This window comes from Phasianus colchicus, chromosome 1 (genome assembly GCF_987193195.1).
Source record: "Phasianus colchicus chromosome 1, bPhaCol1.hap1.1, whole genome shotgun sequence".
Taxonomy (NCBI): domain Eukaryota; kingdom Metazoa; phylum Chordata; class Aves; order Galliformes; family Phasianidae; genus Phasianus; species Phasianus colchicus.
In genome coordinates, this window is record NC_143436.1 from 94336363 (window position 1) to 94357761 (window position 21399).

The 21399-nt window shown below is 45.7% G+C and overlaps 2 protein-coding genes across 4 annotated transcripts in view; one reads left to right on the forward strand and one right to left on the reverse strand.

Moving 5' to 3' along the window:
• Positions 1-19703, forward strand: LOC116242113 (T-lymphocyte activation antigen CD80). 3 transcript variants are annotated; one of them, XM_090120787.1, is made up of 6 exons: positions 8-567; positions 10204-10551; positions 11529-11810; positions 14228-14353; positions 17204-17324; positions 19355-19417. In XM_090120787.1, the coding sequence occupies exons 1-5, from the start codon at positions 483-485 to the stop codon at positions 17305-17307; spliced, it is 945 nt and encodes a 314-aa protein (XP_089976913.1). In that variant the 5' UTR covers positions 8-482; the 3' UTR covers positions 17308-17324; positions 19355-19417. The 3 variants fall into 3 exon arrangements, with proteins under 3 accessions (XP_031468571.2, XP_089976913.1, XP_031468570.2); XM_031612710.2 differs by lacking the exon at positions 19355-19417 and adding an exon at positions 19592-19703 and having other exon boundaries at positions 10-567; XM_031612711.2 differs by lacking the exons at positions 17204-17324; positions 19355-19417 and adding an exon at positions 14529-15093 and having other exon boundaries at positions 1-567.
• The window catches only part of TIMMDC1 (translocase of inner mitochondrial membrane domain containing 1), a 14677-nt gene continuing 8431 nt past the window's right edge, over positions 15154-21399 (reverse strand). The window contains exon 7 of the mRNA XM_090120779.1: positions 15154-16409. Coding sequence (XP_089976905.1) covers positions 16223-16409 — 187 coding nt within the window. The 3' untranslated portion in view covers positions 15154-16222. The remainder of the gene's footprint in view (positions 16410-21399) is intronic.

Genomic DNA, 21399 nt, shown 5'->3' on the forward strand with positions numbered 1-21399 from the left:
GCCCATGCCGCCTGACCGCTACGCCCAACACCTGCAGGAGCCCTTCCTTCCCTCCAAGCCCTACACCCTCCAGCCCCTATGTTTTGAGGACCGGGTGGCTCCCACACCCCGGGCAGCCCTGCGGGGCTGTGGCCATGGGCGCCCGCCCTCGCGCATGCCCCACGAGGAAGTTGCGGGTGGGCGTGAGTCAGCTTATCAGCATCAGCACCCGCTCCCTCCCCAGCCTTCCCCCAGCGCCTGGTGAGGAGTGAAAGTCCCACGGCTCAGCAGAGGCAGCCAGGAGAGTTCGGCGGTGATCCGTCGCCGAGTGCTGAGCCCCTGCCTCCTTCCCAGCACAGAGGTGGTGGCATCGCTCGCTTGGTGAAGCCCAAAGGGACAGAGAGGGAAGCAGACTCGGCGAGGCCTGTGCCGGGGGTTCTTGAGGAGGAAGCAGGTGGCAGGAGGTTGCGGGTGCTCCGGCTCTGGCCCAGCACTGCACGAAGATGGGGTGTCTGCCGGTGCCAGCCAGCTGGTGTCTGAAGAGATGGCTCGGGCTCGGGCTCATCGTGCTCTATTGCATTACTTTGGGTAAGTGAAGCATCCGCATCATGGTGTCCCCCTGTGAGGGAAGCGTGCTGGCTTGGTCAGGGCCAGCTTGTGCTTCTTGAGTTCCTCTGTCATGACAGAGATGGCTGAGGCATTCCTACAGCCTCTCCCTGGCTGACACAAATGTTCCTGGCTGCTGAACTTCTGCTGTTGAGGTGGGAGGATGAAGGATGTTTGTGGCACAAGCTTGCTCCATGGGAAAGAAACAATATGCTGGGTCTGGGGGGAGAAGCAAGCTGCTGGCTCCTGGGCTCCTGTGATCGAGCAGTTTCTGGCATTTTTTGGGTAGCTTTGGTAGTTTGTGGTGGTGAGACAGGGCACAACAAGGGGTCCCTCAGGCAGCACAGCTCTGTGTCAGAGGACCGTGATGGCTGTCCCCAGTACGGGCCACAGTAGTCATGAAAGCCCACAGATCACCCAGACCTCAAGGGGTTTGGGTTGATTCTTCTGAGATGCGTGAAATGCTAACCTTGTAAGCACGCAAAACTCACTCCTGAGCTGGGATTTGTGCTCACAGCCTGTGCTTACCAGCAGTCCTGGTGTTTCACTGCACATAATGAAACTCTGGAGCAAACCGGGGCTGAATTGGGGCTTCGATTAAAAATCAACTGCTGCAAAATAAGGAGGTTTTCATGGTGGTGTTGTGAAACTGCAAGATATTTGATACTCTCCATTGGGTTTCATTTTGACTTTCAGTCTCAGAATCTTAAAACAAAACTCAGAGAATTTAGCAGGGATGAAATCACGGAGCCAGCTGGTGAAAAAGCAGCCTCTGGACCCCGCTGTGAGCTCTGTTCTCACGTCTTCCCCACACTCCTTCCCTGGCTTCTGTGCTTGCAAAGCACACATCAGGCATGGGCATATTTTGCTCATCCTGCAGTCAGCAAATAATTCATCCTGGGCAGAACTGTTTCTCCATCTGTAATTTAGGAGTTTCTGGGTTTGTGTTACGCTATTAATGTAGTAATGAGCACATCAATTCATCAGTCCTGTAAGTTTACTAAAAAGGATGCCGATTCCAAGTCCAAAGATGAGCAATACTTAGATATACAGCCTAAGGCTAATCATCAGTGCTAGAAATACGAGTTTGGTATTATCAGCAAACTAGCAGTACTAGTGGTTAGTGTACTTTTTCAATATGCTTCACTAAAAGAATGCTCGTTCATCCTGCTGGCCATCTCTCCAACCGTTTCTTCGACCCCTGCTTGTAACTTTTGAACTCCCTGCACGGCTTCCACCTCTGCTGACAGGAAGGCAGAGCTGGCAGGGCAATAGCATGGATGCTGTAGGCCCCTCATGCCCAGCCAACAGCATCTGGAAGGGGTTGTACCAGCACAGCAGCACTGAGGGGATGGGAATCAGCTGGAAGGTGTGGGGAGAGGGCTGGGAGACACAAAGCAAAACTGCATTGACTTTGGTCACCCTGTTGCTGAGAATAGTTACTTTCCTAAACCTGATTGATTATAAAATTGCAGGGTTTGATTTGGCAGTGGACAAAAAGCTGTTTTGGAAGCATTAAATCAGCTTTTGGGATGCAATTGTTAGATCCTTCCCACACAGTGAGTTTGTGGAATTCCTGTTGCTGGCTGATAGGACAGCACAGCTGATGTGCTTTCTTTCTCCCTTTGTATGCATACATACAAAGCCCGCCACCCTTCTCTCCCAAAAGGAGTATTCCTTCACTGGTGATCCTTAGAACTCCATGGTATGCTGTCACATGTGATCTTTTCCGGGACTTGGAAGTGCTGCCTCCCCTAGGCAATCCACAGGGATTGCAAAGACCAGCTTCTGACCTTCTCATGGCACAGCAGTGCAGCCCTAGGAGCTGCCATGGCCCTTCCAATGACTCCCTGCAGCACTAAGCAGGGCACGAGGGCCAGCAACTTCAGAACTAATCCCACCTGATGGTATATGTATATATCTATCTATTTATCTATCTATCTATATCTATATATGTATATAAAGATATAGATAGAGAGATATACATATAACTATGTATACCTATCTATCTATCTATATTTATATAAACTGAATTTTCCTGCTCTGAGGTTCACCTGAGGTGACCTGCTGAAATACCACTGTAATTTAGAGCTGCTCCTGAAATGTCATCTGCTGCTGGAGATGCTGATGCACACGAATGCCCTGCTGTCTCAGAGCGGTGGAAAAGCAGCAGAACAGCCTCAATTACAGCCTTGATTACAGCGCAAAGTTATTTATTTATGGTCTATTGCTGGTATCCCTGTGGGCTTGTTTTTTGCCTGCCATTGCACCTTCACACCTACCTACTGCCTGCAGGATGGCTATGTCCTCTTTCTCAGTATGTGATTGTTATACTGGGAAAACATCACTCAAAGTAGCCCAGAATGACCTGTCCCTGCCCATTGTGCCAAGCTGGAAATGGTGCTGATGGCAGGGACCAGCCACCCCATGTCTGGTCCATGGAGTATTTCTTTTTGGCTTCCCTGGAATCTTTTCAGCTACCAGACACTGTCCAGTTTTTGATTCTTCCCAATTATGAAATCTTTGGGAAGTTTTGAGGGAAATCCCTACAGCTTTTCAGAGTTATTGTAGAGCTGGGGAAGGGAACGGGGAATATTCACGTTCCTCAGCATGGCAAAGGAATATTTGATCACAAGTAACTCACTCAGGAAATCCCCTTCACATCTTACCACAAGTAAGGAGCTCAGAGAGGACCTGGGTTTCAGAAAGGAGTACCAAGAGTAAGGAAGATTATCTATTTTGTGGCCTCCTCTGAATATTGGAGGGCTGGTAATGAGCACCAAGTGCTTTCTGCCTAATTGCAGTGCCAGCTCCAGCATGGGCTGTGCTGAGGGCAAATTACATGGCGGAGATGCCAGAAATTTTTCTTTGTGTACGAGATTTGCCCATTTCACCAGTGGATGCAAATGGAGTTTCTGTCTTATTGCTCTTGCTGTCCTCGGCTTTTTTTGTCTTTCTTTTTTTGGATGAGTGTCTGTCTCCTCCGGCTCCAGATATGCAGAAAAGTCTTTGGTTTAAAAGCTACAGCAGCAGAACTGAGGAACTCCTGTTTTCTGTCTGCCTATCTATCCAGAACGAAACCTCTTGTAAAGCCTGCCTGAAGAAACAGAAACCCAGCTAAGGGCTCCTGTTCTTCTTTATAGATCCCGTTGTGCTATTTCTGGATTTTCTGAATGAAACAGTTATTTGGGGGAGGAAAAAATATTGAACAGACGAGCAAAATTCTTACACAGTCAAATCATAGTAACACACATGCATGGAGTTTGCACAGGTCCAACATTTTAACCACGTTGTGTCCAATTAGATCAGAGTGAACCCAATTAACTCTGGTTATCACTCTGAGGCCAATAACTTTTTCCTTTTCTTGGAGCACCGAAGCATTTGTAGTCTCTTTGTGATGTGAATGTCAGACATTCCCACATTTAAACATGCAAAATTTGGGGCTGAATTTTTTACACCCTGAAGCTGCCCTGCACGCCCTCACACCGCTCCAGCTCACTGCTGCCTTGAGCTGCAGCGTGGTCAGGGTGGCATAGGTGTCCTGACACAAATCCTGCTCCTGTCCCCTCGCTGATGCTGTCTCTGGCCCTTCTCTGACCATGGGGTGAACTCATCCAGCTCCCAGTCAGCCAGAAAGTCTTCTTTTTCCCACTTGTTTCATGCCAAGAAGTCACACTGACCCAGCCTCTAGGGATCCCTTAAGAGAAAGCTGTGCAAATACATGGGGCTAGAAGGGAAGGGGGAGCAAGGTTTCCTTTTTCTGTGTGAGAAGGCTGTGAGATTAGGGCAAGTTTGTCATCCAGTTGCAGCTGGAGGCCAGGCTGGAGTAGAACTCCCATGCTCGGGGAACTCCTCCTTCCTTTCTAATTGTGTTTCTTACCTTCATGCCTTAAACATATTGTTCTTCATGATGATGTGGCAAGGCAAACACATTAGACTCACTTAAGCTTGGTGAAAAGAAGTCAGCTTTCTTTTTGTGGATATGAACTGTATGTTTGATTGTGGCCATTCTGTCCCCTTGGACAGGCACCGCTCTCAGGTCGTCTGAGAGTATGTAAATCTTTCCCAACACAGAAATGCCACGAGCTTTGCTTCTGCTTTTTCACTGTTATGCTTTTAAAACATCATTAGTCCCAGGGGACTGCCTGGCTAAAAATAAAAGTGCTGAGTGCTGGGTGGCACCTCCAGCTACGCTGTGCTCTAAAGATGCCCGTGCCTTGGTTAGCCCCAAATGCTACCGTATGGTATAAGGGGCACCTGCACACTGCTGCTCTGTCTGTGGCAGGGACCCTGCAGTGTAGCTGTATGTGCCCAATAGACAGGGCTTACCTGCACAGGTAAATGGTGCTGTGGCTGTGGACAGGTAGTTCAGAAAAAATAAAAAATTATTTCTAATTCTGAGCAGGCTTACGTGAAAGGTATACTGCTTGTTTTTTGTGGTTGCTGGGCACTTTCACCTCCTGTTAGCCTCAAGAAGGGCTGGCTACATGGGGAGCGTGTGAGGCAGTGAGGTTTAGTGAACACTGAAGGAACCAGGGCCTTCGGCAGTAGGGAGACCTCGACCGCAAAGCTTTGCTGTGAAGACAGCAGTATTTATAGTGGCAGTATGGGAAGAGTCTATAGAATGATCTGAGGGCATCTCCAGCTGGGGGATAAATACAGAGGAATACAGAGTGGTACAGTCAGCGAGGGACACGGTCTCTGGGGAAAAAAATTAGCAAGTTTATTTTTGTCTTCGTGTGCTACAAATCCCCCCCAAAGGCCTGTCTTACACAACTGCCACATCTAGTTTCTGCTGGAACTTGGGAATCATAAGAGTGCTCAGCCAGTTGCAGGAATTTCATCTCAAAAGGAACTAAAACATGCAAATCTTCTGCGGGCATCCAGATTCAGTGTTTCCCCTGCCTTTTCCTCTGGCTGGGTCACCCACTCCCAGTGCTGGGAATGGAGAAGGGGAAGGCTCAGACAGACTTCCCTCTGCTTCTTTCCCCAAGTCAGAAATGTCCTTCTGTCCCCACCGCCAGTGTCCTTTCCGATGCACACCAACAACACATGACCATGCCCTCCACCCTTCCCCTCCTTCCATGAAACACTCATGTGGAGGACTCTGAAAGAAAGGGGGAGATGTCTAGAAACTATTCAGTCAACGCCATCATCTCCCAAGTACTTTTGCAGCCCCTCGCCCAGAGGTGGCCTGGCTAGTGCCGAGGTTAGACATGTGCCAACTAAGTTGCAGTGAGAGGAGTTGCGGTCTTACTCATCTCATAAGCAAAGCAGACTGGACATACCCAGGCGGTGGGCTTGTCCCAGCTCAGGGCTGGCGTGACTCAGAGAGTGGCAGATTTTTATCTCAAGAAGTTCCCAGACAGGGCCGGAGAGAGCAGGAACAAAGGGAGAAGGACTGGTTGGCTGTCGTGGCCCTTGTGCTGCTCTGAGCGCCTTCAACAAAGCATTTCAGATTCTCCTTCTCCTTCTCAGTCACTAATCACAGATCATGGAAGTTTTTGTGATCCACAGAGTTTCCTTCTCATTTAAGTCAGGTTTATGACAGAGCAGTGACTCAGTTACAGCATGACCTCCTGTGCCGTTCTGGATGCTTTCATGGCATGGAAGGAGAGACTGAAATGCCTGTAGATGCAGGAACATCTCTGGTTTTCACAGCCTGAACCACATGATTTCAAGGATTTATTCTCTAAGGGCTGTGAAGATGGAGGCACACAGAGATGGGGAGCACAGCTCACACTGCTGTTACACTGCAAAAGCAAGCAGAGCCAAACATTTAGGAAACCTCTTCCAACACTCTCCCTTTCTTGTGCCTGCCATGACATCAGTGTGAACTAGGAATAATCGTCTCCTCTTGTTGCTGTGGCACACTGACAAGTGTGAGCGTGTAGGAGGAAATGAGACTGAATGGAGCCGCAGCCAAATGAAGCTGGAGGCAGGTTTTCTTCAGAATACAAAGGAGTTCTCTGCTCTCCCACCACATCTGGGGTGAGTGACTGAACGTGACCTGTTAGGAGGTCACTGTGCCAGGAGCTAACCAAACACAGACAGCAGCTGCTTTGCTTTGCCGGAGCACTGCAGAGCGGCTGGTTTAGCTTAAAGTATTCCTCCCTAGCTTAAAGTATTCATGCGTTGCACAGGACATTTGCTATGGAAATCTTTGAAAGATTCAGATCCATCACCTGTAAAATCAACTGGGGTAAAGACCAATGGGGAGTGTTTAGCCCCTTAGATATTCAGTTTTTTGAAATTTCTGGATGTTCAAGCTAATATAAATGCCTGACAGTTTGCCTGAGAGCTTTCTGCAGAAGTGCCAGCTGAAGAAGTGTGCAGATGCGCTGTCTGATGTGCTGCCTCCAGAGGGGCAAAGGTTTCCAGGCTCACCAGGCAGGGTCTTTCCCTCTATGTGGGTTTGCTGAAGATTTTGTGAAAGACTAAAGATGTTGGTTAAAGACCCAATGGCCTTCTTGCTTTCTGATTCTCAGAGCATACAAAACCAATGCCTTTCCTCTAAGCTCACTTTTCTGTTCCAATTAGCCTTGCTTTGGAGGCAGCTGCAGCACAGCAGCAGTTTGAATGGAGCATCTTCTCTGCCTGGGGAAAAGGGTCAGCATCGGCCGCACACTGCAGGCTGCCAGCAAGGGAGCAACACAAGCACACAGTGAGGGAGAGGGTGGGCTTCACCAAAGGCAGGAGGGTGGCTTATTTCTTTTTCTAGAAAAGTAATTAAAAATTATTTCCGTGGCGGATGCCTCCCTCACAGCCTGGCTACGGAGAGCATTCAACACAGAAATGGGACAGAACTGAGTTTTCATTTTTGCTTTGCAGTTCACCTTTAAAGTGAAAGGGGACTTTTGTGGGGCTGAATGACTCTTCATGGACTTTGATTCCTGCAGGCCCTCAGCATTCAGGTTGCAGTTTCAAGGCTGCAGCGCCTTGTAAGGGTAGATGTGACATCAGCAGGAGTTTCCAGCCCTAGTATATGTACTGTCACGGAGGTTTTTGTTCTCCTTTTGGCGGCAAAGGAGACTCTTAGGGGCAAGGCACAGAGAACCTCATGCAACCCATGATGTGCCGTCACACTGACATTTTCTGTACGCCTACTCTTCCCCTGTTGCTGCAAAAGGAAATAGAAAATAAATCCATACTCAACTGCATTGTCATTTTCAGGATCCACGATCCCAAAGTTTTGCTGGCTGCTCTTGGAGGTCTTGTCAGCATAAGAGCTGACCTGTACAAAAAAGCAACGATGTGGTTGAGGAAAAAGACAAGCAGACCCACACGCAATGCATGCAGAAAGCAGTGGGAGGAACTTCAAGAATCACAGCCCAGAATAGGTCACTTGGAAGGCAAATGGAAACAAGTGCTTTTTCACACAGTATGAAATCAAACCATGCAACTCACTGCCATGGGATGCTATGGAAGCCAAAGATATGTGTGCATTCCCAAAGGGCAGGGACTGCTCACAAAAGATAGCTACATCAGTAGTGACTAAGCTGCTGATGTCAAGAAGTCTGTCAACTTGTGACTGCCAAATCTTAGCTGGGTGTGTCACCCCTTGGCCTGAGCAAGAATGGCTTTTTCTACCATTTTCTGCCACTGACTGGCTGCCACAGGCCAGTGGGCTGAGTGGGACGACACAGGTCAGTGAGCAGACACAGATCAGTGGGCTGAAACAGGTCAGTGGGATGAGTGGGTTCCTGGTCTGCCCCTGCCTGGTGGCTCTGGTCTGCACTCTTCATAAGAGGAAGTACAGGTAGTGGGGAAAATTGTGTCTGCGTGTCAGACCTTTCCCTTTGGAAGATCGATGAGGTGGTTGAGTGGGGGAGGGAAACAGCTCAATGAGAATTTATTTATTTAGCTTCGTGTTCAACTTTTTGTAATGGGTATTAAAACATCCTATTCCATTTCCAACAGGTCTGATGTAAAGCATGCAGGCAGGACAGGGTGAAAGGTCATTTTAGTTTCTGGCCTTGAGACTGCTAAACATCAGCATGCAACCCACAATGCTACCTGTTGCAGAAATGCTAAGTCATGGTTTGAAACAGTGACTGAGCACCTGGTGGGAAGGCAGGGCCAAGCAATGCAGCTGAGTGACTGGAAAGGGTGGACCCAGGATCCACCCCTTCTCAGACCTCATTTAAGGGTTGGCAGTGGAGGTAAGAGTCTCACCTGGAGAACCTTGTCTACCTGAGGCCTTCTGTGAGTGAGCAACTTTTTTCCTTTGTTTTTGTGTCCCCTGCTGCTGCATTTGGGCTTCTCCTCACTTGCTGCAGCCACCCTGCTGTTATTGTTGTGCTTTCTGTTCCATTGTAGTGTTACACTACCCAAAATTAGAATGTGTTGGGGTACTGCCTGTCTCTCCCCAACACCTGGAGGCTTTCAGAGCACATCCTCAGGCCCACCAGGCATGAGTCAGCATGTCATATAGCTGCTGGTTGCTATGGTGGGATACCCAGGTGGGTATCCCTGGTATCTGAGAGTTATCTCTGAATCCTGGAGGTAAGTGCCAACAGCATGAGGCTAAGGCAAGCAGGACAAATATGAAACAACCCGATCTTCTGAACAGGGGTGTGTAGAGGATGAGCATCATCCCAGAAGCTATACAGAACCAGGAAAAAGCAGATATGTCTGCCCTGGCTTTGCTGCAGCACAGGGTTGCGTATCAGTGCTGTGTTGGCAGAAGCTTCTGGCTGGGCTGCACCCTTGTACTTGTGCTCCTGGCACTGGTGAGTACCCGCCCTCTGGAAAGAGGAACAGAAGTAGGAAAGCTGTAAAGCAGTGCTCAGCAGGTCAAAGTTGTTATAACTTTCCCCTTGCAAGGGTCCTAGATTGCTATCGTAAGCACACACCTGTGTGCTGAGATATGACACACAGGCATGGGCAGTTTAGGAATGTCTGTCCTGGTTTGCATGTAATTCAAAAGGGGGCTTAAGGGGGGGGGCCCACAGGTCTTCAAAAATACAAATTTGTTTTAGCTACGTTATGTGAAACTGGTCATTTGTGAATGCTGTGCTAATACAGTGATGAAAATGTGGCTTTTTCTGCTATTTATTACTGCAGGGCTGTTTCTGGGATCTTAAGATGGTTGGTTTTTTTGTTTGTTTTAAAATAAAAAAACAAAAACACAAATCAAAACCCACAATCTATTTATCTACTGTGGCCCTGTCTGGAAGCTGGGAATGCAAGAGAGTTAGGACACGGACTTCCCAAACACTGAGCAGAGGAGATAGCAGATGGGCAATGTGTTGTTTGTTTGCTTTTTTTTTATCCCTTCCTATGGCTGTCATGGCAGTTCTTTACTCCAGAGTGTGGTTTTCAAGGTGCCACAACAATTTCTGTCCAAGGAGGCAAGTCTCCTGCTTTTGCCTTCAGTAATTAACATTGAAACAATTGTATGCTCTAAGTCTTAAGAAGGACTGGAGCATCACATGAAAAACATTTGCAAGACAGTCCTCCCCTCAGTGCAGAGCTGAAGACCTAGACTACTCAGCAGATGGAGGGCTGAAATATGTTAATGGGTGCAGACAGAGCTGAAATAGGTGAGCTCTGTGCAGCAAGCCTTGGCTTAAGGCTGTACCACTGTCTCAGTGCCTTTTGTTTGCCCCTCAACAGGCTGTGCGCAGGAGAAGAAAGTGGTCAAAAGCAAAGCAGGGGAAAAAGTCGGCCTGCCTTGTTGTTACAAAATTCCCAGCTCAGAGAGCCTGCAAAACTACCGGGTGTATTGGCAGATGAACGTTACGGATGTGGTGCTGGCCTACTCAGGGGGGCAAAAGATCTTTGAGCATTCACGCTATGTCAACCGGACAAAGTTGGACTTGGAGAACCTCACCCTGTGGATCTCCAGTGTGGAAATCCTGGACAGTGGCCCTTACCAATGTATTGTTCAGAGTCTTCAGTCTTCACCGGACAAACCTGGATCTCATCTTTTGTGTGGAGAGCCCGTGACCCTCTTTGTTACTGGTAGGTGGGTTGCCTCCCCACATGTGAGGCTTTCTAGTGCCAACCTCTAGGGAGGAGGGATATTCCCTGAAGCTTTCAGCGTAGTGTAGCAGAGAGACTTTCACCATGATGCCTGAAAGAGAGCTGGAGTGTGCATTAAGCCCCCTATAAGGGTCCTCTGTGCCACAGCAGCACTTCCTGGGGGCTGGCCTGCACATGGGCTGCACAGCAGCTCCACAACCCAAGGCTGAGCTTAGCTGAAGATTTGAGGCTTTTTACCTCAAAGAAACCACTCAAGTTCCTCATCCAAGTTGCTCAAAATGAATCTGAATCTGTTCTTGGAGGCTACAAAAAGTTCCATTGACATGATTTTCCATTTGCACCACTGTTTTTGTGGTGGTTGGTTTCTGCCAAAAGCAGAGATACTGGTAAGATACACATATATATTTATATATACATTTGAATACCTTTAGCAGCAGAGAGTTCCAGAAATCCTCCAAACAAGTGGTGAAGGAACATTCTTCCCCCCCTCCCCCTTGAATGAAATTCCTCACAAAAATATTCCCAAGCTCCTGAGATCTGGCCACTGCTTGCTGACCCGAGTGAATGAATGATGGACATCTGTGCAAGGAGTCACATTCTGTTGTCTTTATGGGAACCAAAAAGAAAATAGGGAACTGGACTGTCAGAACCCTCTCTAGCCATGGAGAGGAGTATTGCTGAGGGCTGAGAAGTTAGCCGCATGAAAAATCCGCAGTGATGAATCTCTTCCTCACCACATACTCTAAGTTCATGCCTTCCAGAAAACCTCCTTTCTGTTTTATCAGAAATAAATGATAAATGATTTTCTATAGTCTACAGAAAAAGATGCCACGGCTGGAGGGAAAATGCAAGGCATAAGAAAAGCCTAACAGATTATGATAGTCAAGGGACATCTTGAGAGGCTCTTTGCTTTGACCATGGGTTTCTAAATGTTTTCTAAATCTTTCTTTCTTCAGCTGACTTCAGCAAGCCGAATGTAGAAAAAGAAGTAACTGCTAGTTCATGTGAATCAACAGAAATGGTGGTAAGATGTTCTTCTCATGGAGGTTTCCCCAAACCCAAAATCTATGGAGTCCTCAACAACATGTCTGTGGTGCTGAATACCACCTGGGAGTCCGAGTCCAGCCTCAGCCCATACAATGTCACTGGCACACTATGGCTCAACGTGTCCAAAAATATCAACTTCACTTGCTTCGTTGAATATGATGGCTTACTCAGGTCCACCAGCTTGCTTCTAGGTAGGTTTTCATACTATGTAGGTTGCTCCAAAAATAATACCTCCTATTTCTTTCTGTGGAAGCTACAACAAATACAAAGAGCACAATAACACTAATCAATAGCTGAGGATTTGCTCTACAAAACACTATTTTTTCAGCATAGTCATCGCTATTAGTTATGCATTGTTGCCAGTGGAGACCAAGAACTGGCATGCCATGTCCATAAAAATCTGCACCAGTAGAGATGGCCTTCTGTTTCGCAGCTGCTATGACCAGCAGAATTGCTGAAATGAACCACCCACCACCTCCTTTGTGTTTGCGTATGGTTTGGTCTCCATAAATGTTCAGCAAGCATTGACATTCATCAATGGCTGCAACTTTTTCTACATGGAGGAATTACATGACACACCTTTGCTTCAAATGCTCCTCCATGTCAGATGCTATTGTCTCAGACTGCCTCTCTGCTGCCATCTGTTGCATGATGTTGTGGGCCAACATCCAAAAGTAGGAGGTATTATTTTTGGAACAGCCCTTGTAGTTTGTATTACAGAAGTATTGTGTTGAACCTTGCCTCTATGAGGAAGTTATAGGTCTCTGCATATCTGGTCATATGAGGATGACCCAGTGATTCCATCAGCAGTCCACCAAGATAGTTCAATGGCTCTTAAGTTGAAGGGGGGAGGGCAGGGGGAAGGTGGAGAGGTGGGTTACATCACTGACTGATGAATGAGCAGATGGCTTAGGCTTCCCATTGCTCCGTAGTGAATCACAGCTGGGTTGACAGGGCAATTGGATCCTGCTGTGATCAGGCGGTGTCAGCCCCACTGGCTCTCACAGGTTGGGGCTGCCACCACTCAGTGTTCTTCTGTACCAGTATGGTCTCACTGCCAGTAGTGTGACACAGACCTGATATTTGAATGGAGGGACTTGAGAAATGTGTGTGCCTCAAAGGTTGCGATTGCAAAGAACTTCTTCACTTCATAAGCATGTTTGTTCCTGCTTCAGTGACAGAAGATGTTAGCTGGGGGGCTAGACAAAATACTGCTTTCGTACACATTTAATACAGAGTTAACTCAAACAGATAAAATTCCATCGCTGTGTTTGGCCTAGAAGTGATAATGTAATAGCTAAGTCTGCCCCTTGAAAAGTGTGAGGGACAGGTGGAAGCAGCATGAGGCAAGGCAGCAGACTACAGTTTACATGTTTTGCAGCAGAAAGGGATTTGCAAAAAAAAATTATTAAAAAAAAAAAATCCTTTTGGCTCTCTTATTGCCAAAGAAGAAGTATTTTAAAATATGTCTCTAGGTCTGAAGTTTTCACTGTAGAGATGCAGACATCTTCAAGGGAAGCTAGAAAAGTGCTATGTTTCCCAGGAATTGTACCTCATTCATCAAGGTACTTTATTTATCAGCCTTTCTAAAATCAAAGGGGGTTGTGAGGAGAAGTGCCATTCAGTTTCAGGACAAATGCTGGAAGCCAGTGCTTCATGAATATTGGTTATTGCTGGGCATAGTGTGTAATCTCCCTAGAGATCATGATAGAAAAAGAAGGTTATGAAAATCATACAGAGAAAAGGAGAGTGACAAAATAGAAGTAATAGCAATACACTGTTGTCACACATTTTCAGAGAAGGGTGCCATCAACAACGAGGACGCAGTCACAAAGCCCTTGCCTTTTGACTTTTAAGAAGTGCAATCACTCCCGCTTTGGCAAAGTGAAAATAGTCCTCTAAAAAAGTCTTTCATGCATGTGTACTTCTGGACAGAACACAGCTTCTGATAAACACAGGAGACAAACTCTGCACTGGGGGACATGTGAGGCCAGATTGTACAGCAGGTCAAAATAGCATCTTAGAAGCTGGATGGTGCTTAATTGTGCTAAATGTAGATGATGAAAATCTGAAGACGTATGAACAGATACCCAGTGTGTCCTTTCTCTTAAATTAGGGTTGTCCTGTACCATATACATGGTCTCTTATCTACTCATATTTCCAAGTGGCAGAATAGTCATACCCAGTAGTGAAAATCAACTAAATAAATAAATCTAGATAGAACAGTAAGAAAACAGTAAGGAAAACTGTGGAATGTATTTGAGAATGGAAGTTTTCTGGAAATGCTCAGCCTTTTCCACTAAGACTAACCAGTTGCTTTAAGAAGTACTTATAAGTCTGTCTTGCTCCCATTCTGGACAGAGATCCAGCATTTTGGATTCTGTGGATGTGACAAAAATTTCAGTACATGGCACAGGAAGGGGGAATAAAGAGCTTCTATTGATTAGGTGCCAGCATTGTCTGTTTGCTTACTGAACAGGTGTATTTTCAGGCTGAATATCCCAGTTAGAATTTGGCCTGAACCACCATAATTGACATACCTGCTATTGCATGAAAATGACAAAATATTGTTGGGCCCTATACTTACGCTTTATTTCTTCTGTCTCAGCAAAAGCAAATGACTGCATTGTCTCTGCTGCACTTCCATCCTACAATGTCATTACTGCTTCAACTATCATCATTATCACCTTCCTTTTGGCTGTCAGCCTAGCAGCAAAATACTTTCCAAGACATGGTAAGTAAAGCTCCTTTTTCCAGAAACAGTTCCTTACTGCTTAATGGATTAACTATGTAAAATATATATTTTACATATATTTATATATAAAACTATATAAAATTTATAGAAACTATACTGATACACTAAGTATTTTTGTACCTTCTTCTCATTTCCTTTTTTTTTTTTCATGCAGCATCTACTGTCACAAAATCTAAGTCTGGCTCAGGACTTTCCTCTATTTTGTGTGCACACAGCACTAGGGTTCCAGGTTGAGACTCTAATTGTCTTAGGAGTTTTGAAAGAAGGTCAGACTATTTCCAAAGAACGGAGTTGTATTCAGAAAGGTTGAGAGGTCCATTTTTATGCATTAGGATGCTTGAAGATGTCAAGAATCTTTGTGAACATCATCAACACAGCTGAGCACTAACAGCTTCAAAATGAGATCTGTCTATACACCCTACTTGGACAACCTCTCAGAAAAGTCACAGAGCCAATATTACAAGAATGTATAGTGTTAGGGCTACAGAATAGACTTGAGCACTGCAATTTGAGAACTTTTAGAAAAATCTCAGTCATCAGGATACATGTATTTGTCTTTGGTCCCAAATGAGCAAAAGTGTCCAGTGCTATGAAGTCTTAGTAATTCAGACATGTCAACAAGTTTTGTGATTGTAAAGAGGACCTCAGGTTAGGTGGCAACTCACTAGATCTCATCAGGTAGCTGCTGCTTCTACTCGTGTCTAAGCTGGCCAACAAGAAAGCCCCCGAAGATGTGGGCATCTAAATCTAATGGATTTACAAAGGCTTCAGCCTGTACTGAAAGTCAACAGCAATTTATGTCCTCTCTGCACCCTGTTGGTAGCGTGGTAAAGCAGCGCTACAGAAAGACAACAGGCCTTGCAACATGTTATAAATATCACCCAATCAAGGTCTGTCAGGTTGCTGGAGAAGTGAAGGCTGAAGACAAACTGAGAGTTCTCTGTGTTCAGCACACTTAGACCAAAAGCCACCAGGCTGAGCATATTAGCTCATCATGGTCACAGTGGTATCCCCCGTTGGAAGCAGGTTCATTTGTTAGGCAGTAGGGACTTGGCTCACTCAAGAACACTTGTGAGCTCATCATCCTCATATCTCCTGTTACCTGTATTTCAATTCTGAGCAAGGTCACTTGCAAGTCAGAATAAGGAGGTAGCATTAGTGTGTTTCTTCCCCTCCTAACCAACCACAGCCTTTTGAAAAAACTATGTGACCACTGCATTAGGCTGGGCTGATTACCCCTCTGTGCTTTATCACCAAGAAAGGAAGCACCTGGGGAAGGCAGAGACCCTTAGCAACACCTGTGCATTTCTTCATTTTCCACTCACGTTCCTCTGTGACACTAGTGCTGGCTATTCCCTGTTGTACCTTAGAGCTGTGCTGATGGGAGAATAGTAACCTGTTTGAAAATATGAATGTCATGACCAAGCAGCCTGTGCTGTTAGCTGCATGGGTAATGAGCTTCTAATTTATGGGAAAAAGACAAGTGTAACTCAAAGATCTTTCTCTAAATGAATGCAGGCTTGGAAACTAAAAGGTTCCCTAGCATTAGAGGAGTAAGATTCTGGAGCATTCTCAGATACCTTTTCTATTGATACCAGATTGCTCTTAAGATGTAAAAAGCATGCCAGTGTGGTAGAATGGGATCACCTGCACCAGCAATGGGCTTAGCTGCATAAAAGGGAATTTCCCTTTGAGTCCCATTTTCCTAATATGCACATGGAGTGGATCTGCTGAGTCAGGTGGTGCTGCTTTGTACAGTCACTTTGCAGACTGGATGTAAGCTGTAAGGAACCGAAGCTGGCATTTCAAACCAACTTCCCAGTTTGTACGCTTTGGTGCTGCTGTGTGTTACCACCTGCCTGGGAAGGGAAATGCCTGTCTTTCACGTGCTGCCTGCTGGTGTTGCTGCAGATCACCACTCAAGAGATACTGCGGGAACTCAGAATACGTCTGAAAGTATTTCTGTTGCTCTTGCATAGGGAAAGCTGGACCAAGCTCAGTCATTTCTGAGCTCAAAAAGCCATGCTTCAAGTAGCTGAAGTGTGGGAGGAAATAGAAAAGATAGAGCAAAACGGAAATAAGGGTTCTCAGATGTGTGATTGTTGTGGTGACCAAAACAAGTAGGTGCTTTGTTGAGGTTCACATTCCCAAATTTGAGGAGCTCACAGCCTAACCAGCTTGTCTTCATAGTAATTTAAGAATGAAAACTCTCTGGGCATTTTTTTCATCCTTCCAATTAATTTAACCAAAATCACAGTGTTTAATAGTCTGTGCAATTACAATTTACTGAAGTAGGACAGGGATCCAGCTTGAATTATAAAAACAAAAGCCAATCTTAGATGCTGAGATGCAGATGTTTCTCAGAGACCTCAGAGGGTTGGTTTGTTGGTTCCTTATGCTAACAGCACTGTTGGCACTCAGTTGGTAAGCTGCATGTAGTGACAGGTAACTTCTACCATTATTTCCCTGCTGACTTTATCTCAGCATGTGGTTGGTCGCTTGTCTTTGTGTCAGGTTGAAGTTCTAACTCCCTGCTAATGAGTACAGTTTTATCCATATGACACTACACAGATAACGTCTGTGTAAGATGGACCAGGTCAGACTATGGCTACGGGCTAGTCATGTTCAGATATACTACAGGGATGAGTCTCACCAAGGAAAAATAGAAGTAACTAGATCTAAAAGACTTTTTTCTTTCCTGTCTGAGATTTTCTTCTCTCTACTCTTCTCACTCTCAGTTATGATTTATTTTGTTGAAGAAGGCATTTGAATCAAGCACTTTCAGATATTCTGGAGCTCCAAGTACTAACGAGGGATCTTCTCTTTCAGCCTGTTCCCACTGTTCTAAGAATCAAGCTTCAGCAGAAGATGTAAAAGAAATTATGAACTCACCCCACAGCTGTAAAGTGACATGTGAAATGTCATCCCTATGACCAGATCACTTTTGCAGGTACTTTATTGCACCACACCTCTCTTGGCAAAATAGCCTCTGAGCTCAGATTCTAGTGCAATGCTAGCTCTCAAAATCATGTATGGCTTTTGATAGGAGTATGCACCATCCCTTAGCATAGAAGCAGTAGGGCTCTATTGCCAACTGTAGTGGAAATGCTGAGTCACAGCCTGAAGCAGTGGTTGAGTACCTGGTGGGAAGGCAGGGCCAACCCAGGGGAGCTCAGGTGCAAGCAATGCACCTGAGTGACTGGAAGGGGTGGAGCCAGGATCCATTCCCTCCCAGACCTCATTTAAGGGATTAAGAGATCCCTGCCTGCCTGAGGCCTTCCAAGGGGAATCAGATTTTTTTTTTTCCTTTGCTTATGCATCCATTGCTGCTGCACAGAGCATATCCTCACTACTTGCTGCAGCCTAGGATTTTGCTGTTCCACTATCATTGTTGTGCTTTCCATCACATTATAGCATTACACCAACTCAGGCCCTTGATATTTCCCAGGCATGGGATGAGGTTTGTATTGCTTGTGGGGCATTGCTTTCTTAAGGTTATTTTAAATTTCTAGAAATTAATCCAGTGAAATATGTTACAGGACCTAATTTCCCAGGCTTCTATGGCCTTTTCTCCATTGAATGGACCCTGTGCAGATTGTACACAAGTTTTTATGGCATTTACTTCTGTAATTAAGTCATTTCTAGTGACCAGGTGGGAGTGAAGGGGGTGAGAAGAAAGGAAATGAACATTTAACAGATTTGACTCCTCTGAAACTATATAAGGACACAGGCTAATATCTGAAGGGTGAGTTGGAGCAAGGATATCCATCTACTGGGATCTGCAGTGACATCCCCTGCCACTTAAAGAGCCCCTCATTTTATAGGCTTTCCAGTACGAACTGGGCCTTCTTTTAGTTTCTGTCCTACTGGACTCATCTGCAAGTAACTCATCGCCAACTAGTCTCACATGTGGCCTCATCTCCTAGAGGCTGCTTCTGACTGAAGGCCTGCAAGCCATGTGCCTTATCTGATGCATAAACATGGGAACATCTGCAATCATATAAATGAAGGATTGACCCAATAATTGGTGAAGAAGTGAACCAAATGGTAACAACTCTGCCTTTCCCAACAAGATTACCAATACCAGCCCACTTCTGACCTGTCTCCATTCCCTTCAGCACCTGGAGGAATGGGTAGAAGAAAAAATTTCTTCTTTAAGTCCTGTGCAGGAAACACCTGCATTTTAAAAAGTTACTCTTGATATGAGGTGTTGGAAAGGATGGTGTAGGAATGGCTGGGAAAGGGTCTGGCTTCTCAAGAGTTTATGACTTTGAAGCATGATATGCATTTTAGCTTGAAAGCTGAAATGTTCGGAGCTGTGTCCTCCAAAGACAGGAGGCTTTCCAAGTCAGGAGACTTAAGGAAAGATTAACAGCTAACAGTTATTTCTTGTCTCATTATCCATCCAGGTGTCTGTATTTTCCTGGTCTTACCAGAGCATGCTGAACTGCTAGCGTGATAGCACAGAATAAGTTACATAGTCCTAAAAGTCATGAAATTTTTTCAAGCTGCGTTGCAGAAATCTGAAGGTTTAGAATTTTTGAGGCGGAAAGAAGGGGAAACTATCATTCAAGCCACTTTTCTCATTTCCAAACTTGACCACCCACTCATATTTTCCTCTGGGGAAGGCCCTATCTGGAACAGATACTAAAACCTTGGTTAGCATGAATTCCGGGGGCTTTTGTGAGTACTGTTCACTGGTGGGAGTTCACCTACTGGATAAATCCATTCTGCCACATTCCTCTTTTTTTGTTAAAGTTTTCCAGGCTTTTTTTTTTTTTTTTTGTAAGCAGTTGGTATTTCCAAACTCCAGTGCCTGGAACAGCTGCTGTTTGTGCATAGGGCTGAAAGCTGTACAGTAGGACAATGTACTGCTTGCTTAGTGGCAGTCTGTGATCTTGTAACTTTATGATGCACTGAGCCATGTCCTATTGCTGCTTAAGTAAGACAGTACATTCATTAGTCATCCTCTCTTCACAGGGGGATGGCACCTCTGTATGGTCCAAAGGTTTTCACACTAAGCAAGTGCTGAGCCAGTAGCTCACTGCAGTGCATGCCTTGAAGTACCTCTGCACAGCCATTTTTACCATAATAGGAGCCCTCTTGTGGACTATTGCAGGTGATCCGTGCTTGTCTCGGATCTGCCACATTCTGACTTAGATTTAGAATTACGAAAGGGAAAAAAATCAGCAAAGTCTCTTTTTCTGTCTCCCTCAGGTTTCCTATCCTGTGTATTCTGCACTGCAGTCCCCACTGTTCTCTACAGCAATGCTTATTGGCGTTGACCCTTAGGCTCTCTGAAAGGGGATGAGAGCAGTAGAAAAATCTTCTCAAGAAGACTGACAACATAATCTTGTGTGAATGAATATGAATACCCGTCTATGCCACAGAAGCTATGAGGTGGTCTTGATACAAAGGATTTGCTGGAATTCCAACTCGGAGGACCCTCCGTGTTCCTACAGCAGGTTAGAAGAACATCTTCAGCGTTGTGCTCCTCCAGCATGCCAGCTCAAGTGCTCGGGATACTCTGATGCTGTCTCTACGGGAATCAGGGGCCCTACAGAGACCTGGCAGGTAGCCCGTGTCCACCCACCCCTCTAGCAATGCACAACTGCCCCCAGACCCCAACATATGTGGAGTCAATGCCTCCATGGTGCAACTTGAAGCAGCCAAAACTACTTTTACATTCAGCCTCATATCGGTATCTGCCAGTGCTGTTCAGTGTGAGCCAAGTTTGGACTTAGGCTTGATGGTTACAGATAGGTGATGTGATATCTCTTCTCCCCTAAAGAGGCAGTAATGCACACACCTCAGGAAAAAGTGCCTCCAGGTGGAAATAATACACGCCTCCTGCTTGTTTTCACTGAGACTTTGTAGGGAACGACATATACTGACAGCAAATACTGCTTATGTACAGCAGTGGCAGAAGTTCTCATAACCTTTTCTCTCTTGAAAGGATGGCCTTGCCAACCTGGGTACCCAGACACAGTTCCTCCATTGCACCTCTCAGACACAGGGGCATACCTCACACAGGCCAGCCTGCTAATTGTGGTGGTGCTTGTGAACAAGTGGGTGTGTGCACATGCATGTGCACGCACATACACAAGCTATATAAGCATTTCTTCCTACTCGTGCTTGTCATAAAGCCCCATTTAAATTTCTGTAACAAAGAGCGGTTAACTTGCGTGTACCAACAGTAATGAAATTTAAGTCAGGGCCTTGCTTCCTAAATCCTTTGTTTGTACGTTTGCCTAGGAATACTTGTTAGAGTAGGTTCTCCATTTTTGGGGGGAGTCTCTCATGGTGACACAGGGATTTACTTTGCTTTGAATGCTGCTGCCTTCTGTCAGCATTCTCTCTTCTCAGCCAGGATGCTAGCGCTGGATAAGACTCATCTAACTTGGGTGATATTCTTGCCTACTGTGTAGGAAAATGCGGTTTCTCATTTTGAGGGGAAAAGAGTGGAAAAAAATCCCAAGCACCACCAAGTTTCCTAAGCATCTATGCATACTGACTTAACCCTGCTCTGAATATAGTGGGCTTGTTTTGTTTTTCCTTTTTGTTCTGTCCTACTGCAAGTTGTACCCATTACCTTATTGCTTCATCCATGTGCGTAGTTAGCAGGGTATGCCAAAGTCTGAAAGTATCATGCCACCATCTTTGCGGGGTATTTTGTTGCTTGAGCTGTTTATCTTGCAAGGACACAACACAGAAATGTTTTCTAGTAGGTATGTATTGGAAGAAAAAAATGCTGGAGGGAACAAAAGCGCTAAAAGCGGTTTACAGAGCACTGAGCAGTGAGAGTCTAAGGGATAAGAGCAAGTCACTAGTGAAAAATAAGACACTGCTCTCTTTCTACTTCTGCAGAAACCTGCTGCCCCATCAGCATTTTTACCACTATCCCTTTTTATAAGACAAAACGGAAACTTTAGAACATTCCTACTGAGGGGTCAAAAACAGAGAAAAGGAGACAAAACTTGCCACCAAGCCCTCAGTGGGTGACAAGGAGCCAAAGTTATCTGCAC

Excerpts from the sequence above, each read along its gene's own strand:
- LOC116242113 (XM_090120787.1), top strand. The coding sequence starts at position 483 with ATGGGGTGTCTGCCGGTGCCAGCCAGCTGGTGTCTGAAGAGATGGCTC. Across the intron at positions 10,552-11,528 it reads CGTGACCCTCTTTGTTACTG|CTGACTTCAGCAAGCCGAAT; the intron begins GTAGGTGGGTTG and ends TTCTTTCTTCAG. Across the intron at positions 14,354-17,203 it reads AAAATACTTTCCAAGACATG|CCTGTTCCCACTGTTCTAAG; the intron begins GTAAGTAAAGCT and ends CTTCTCTTTCAG.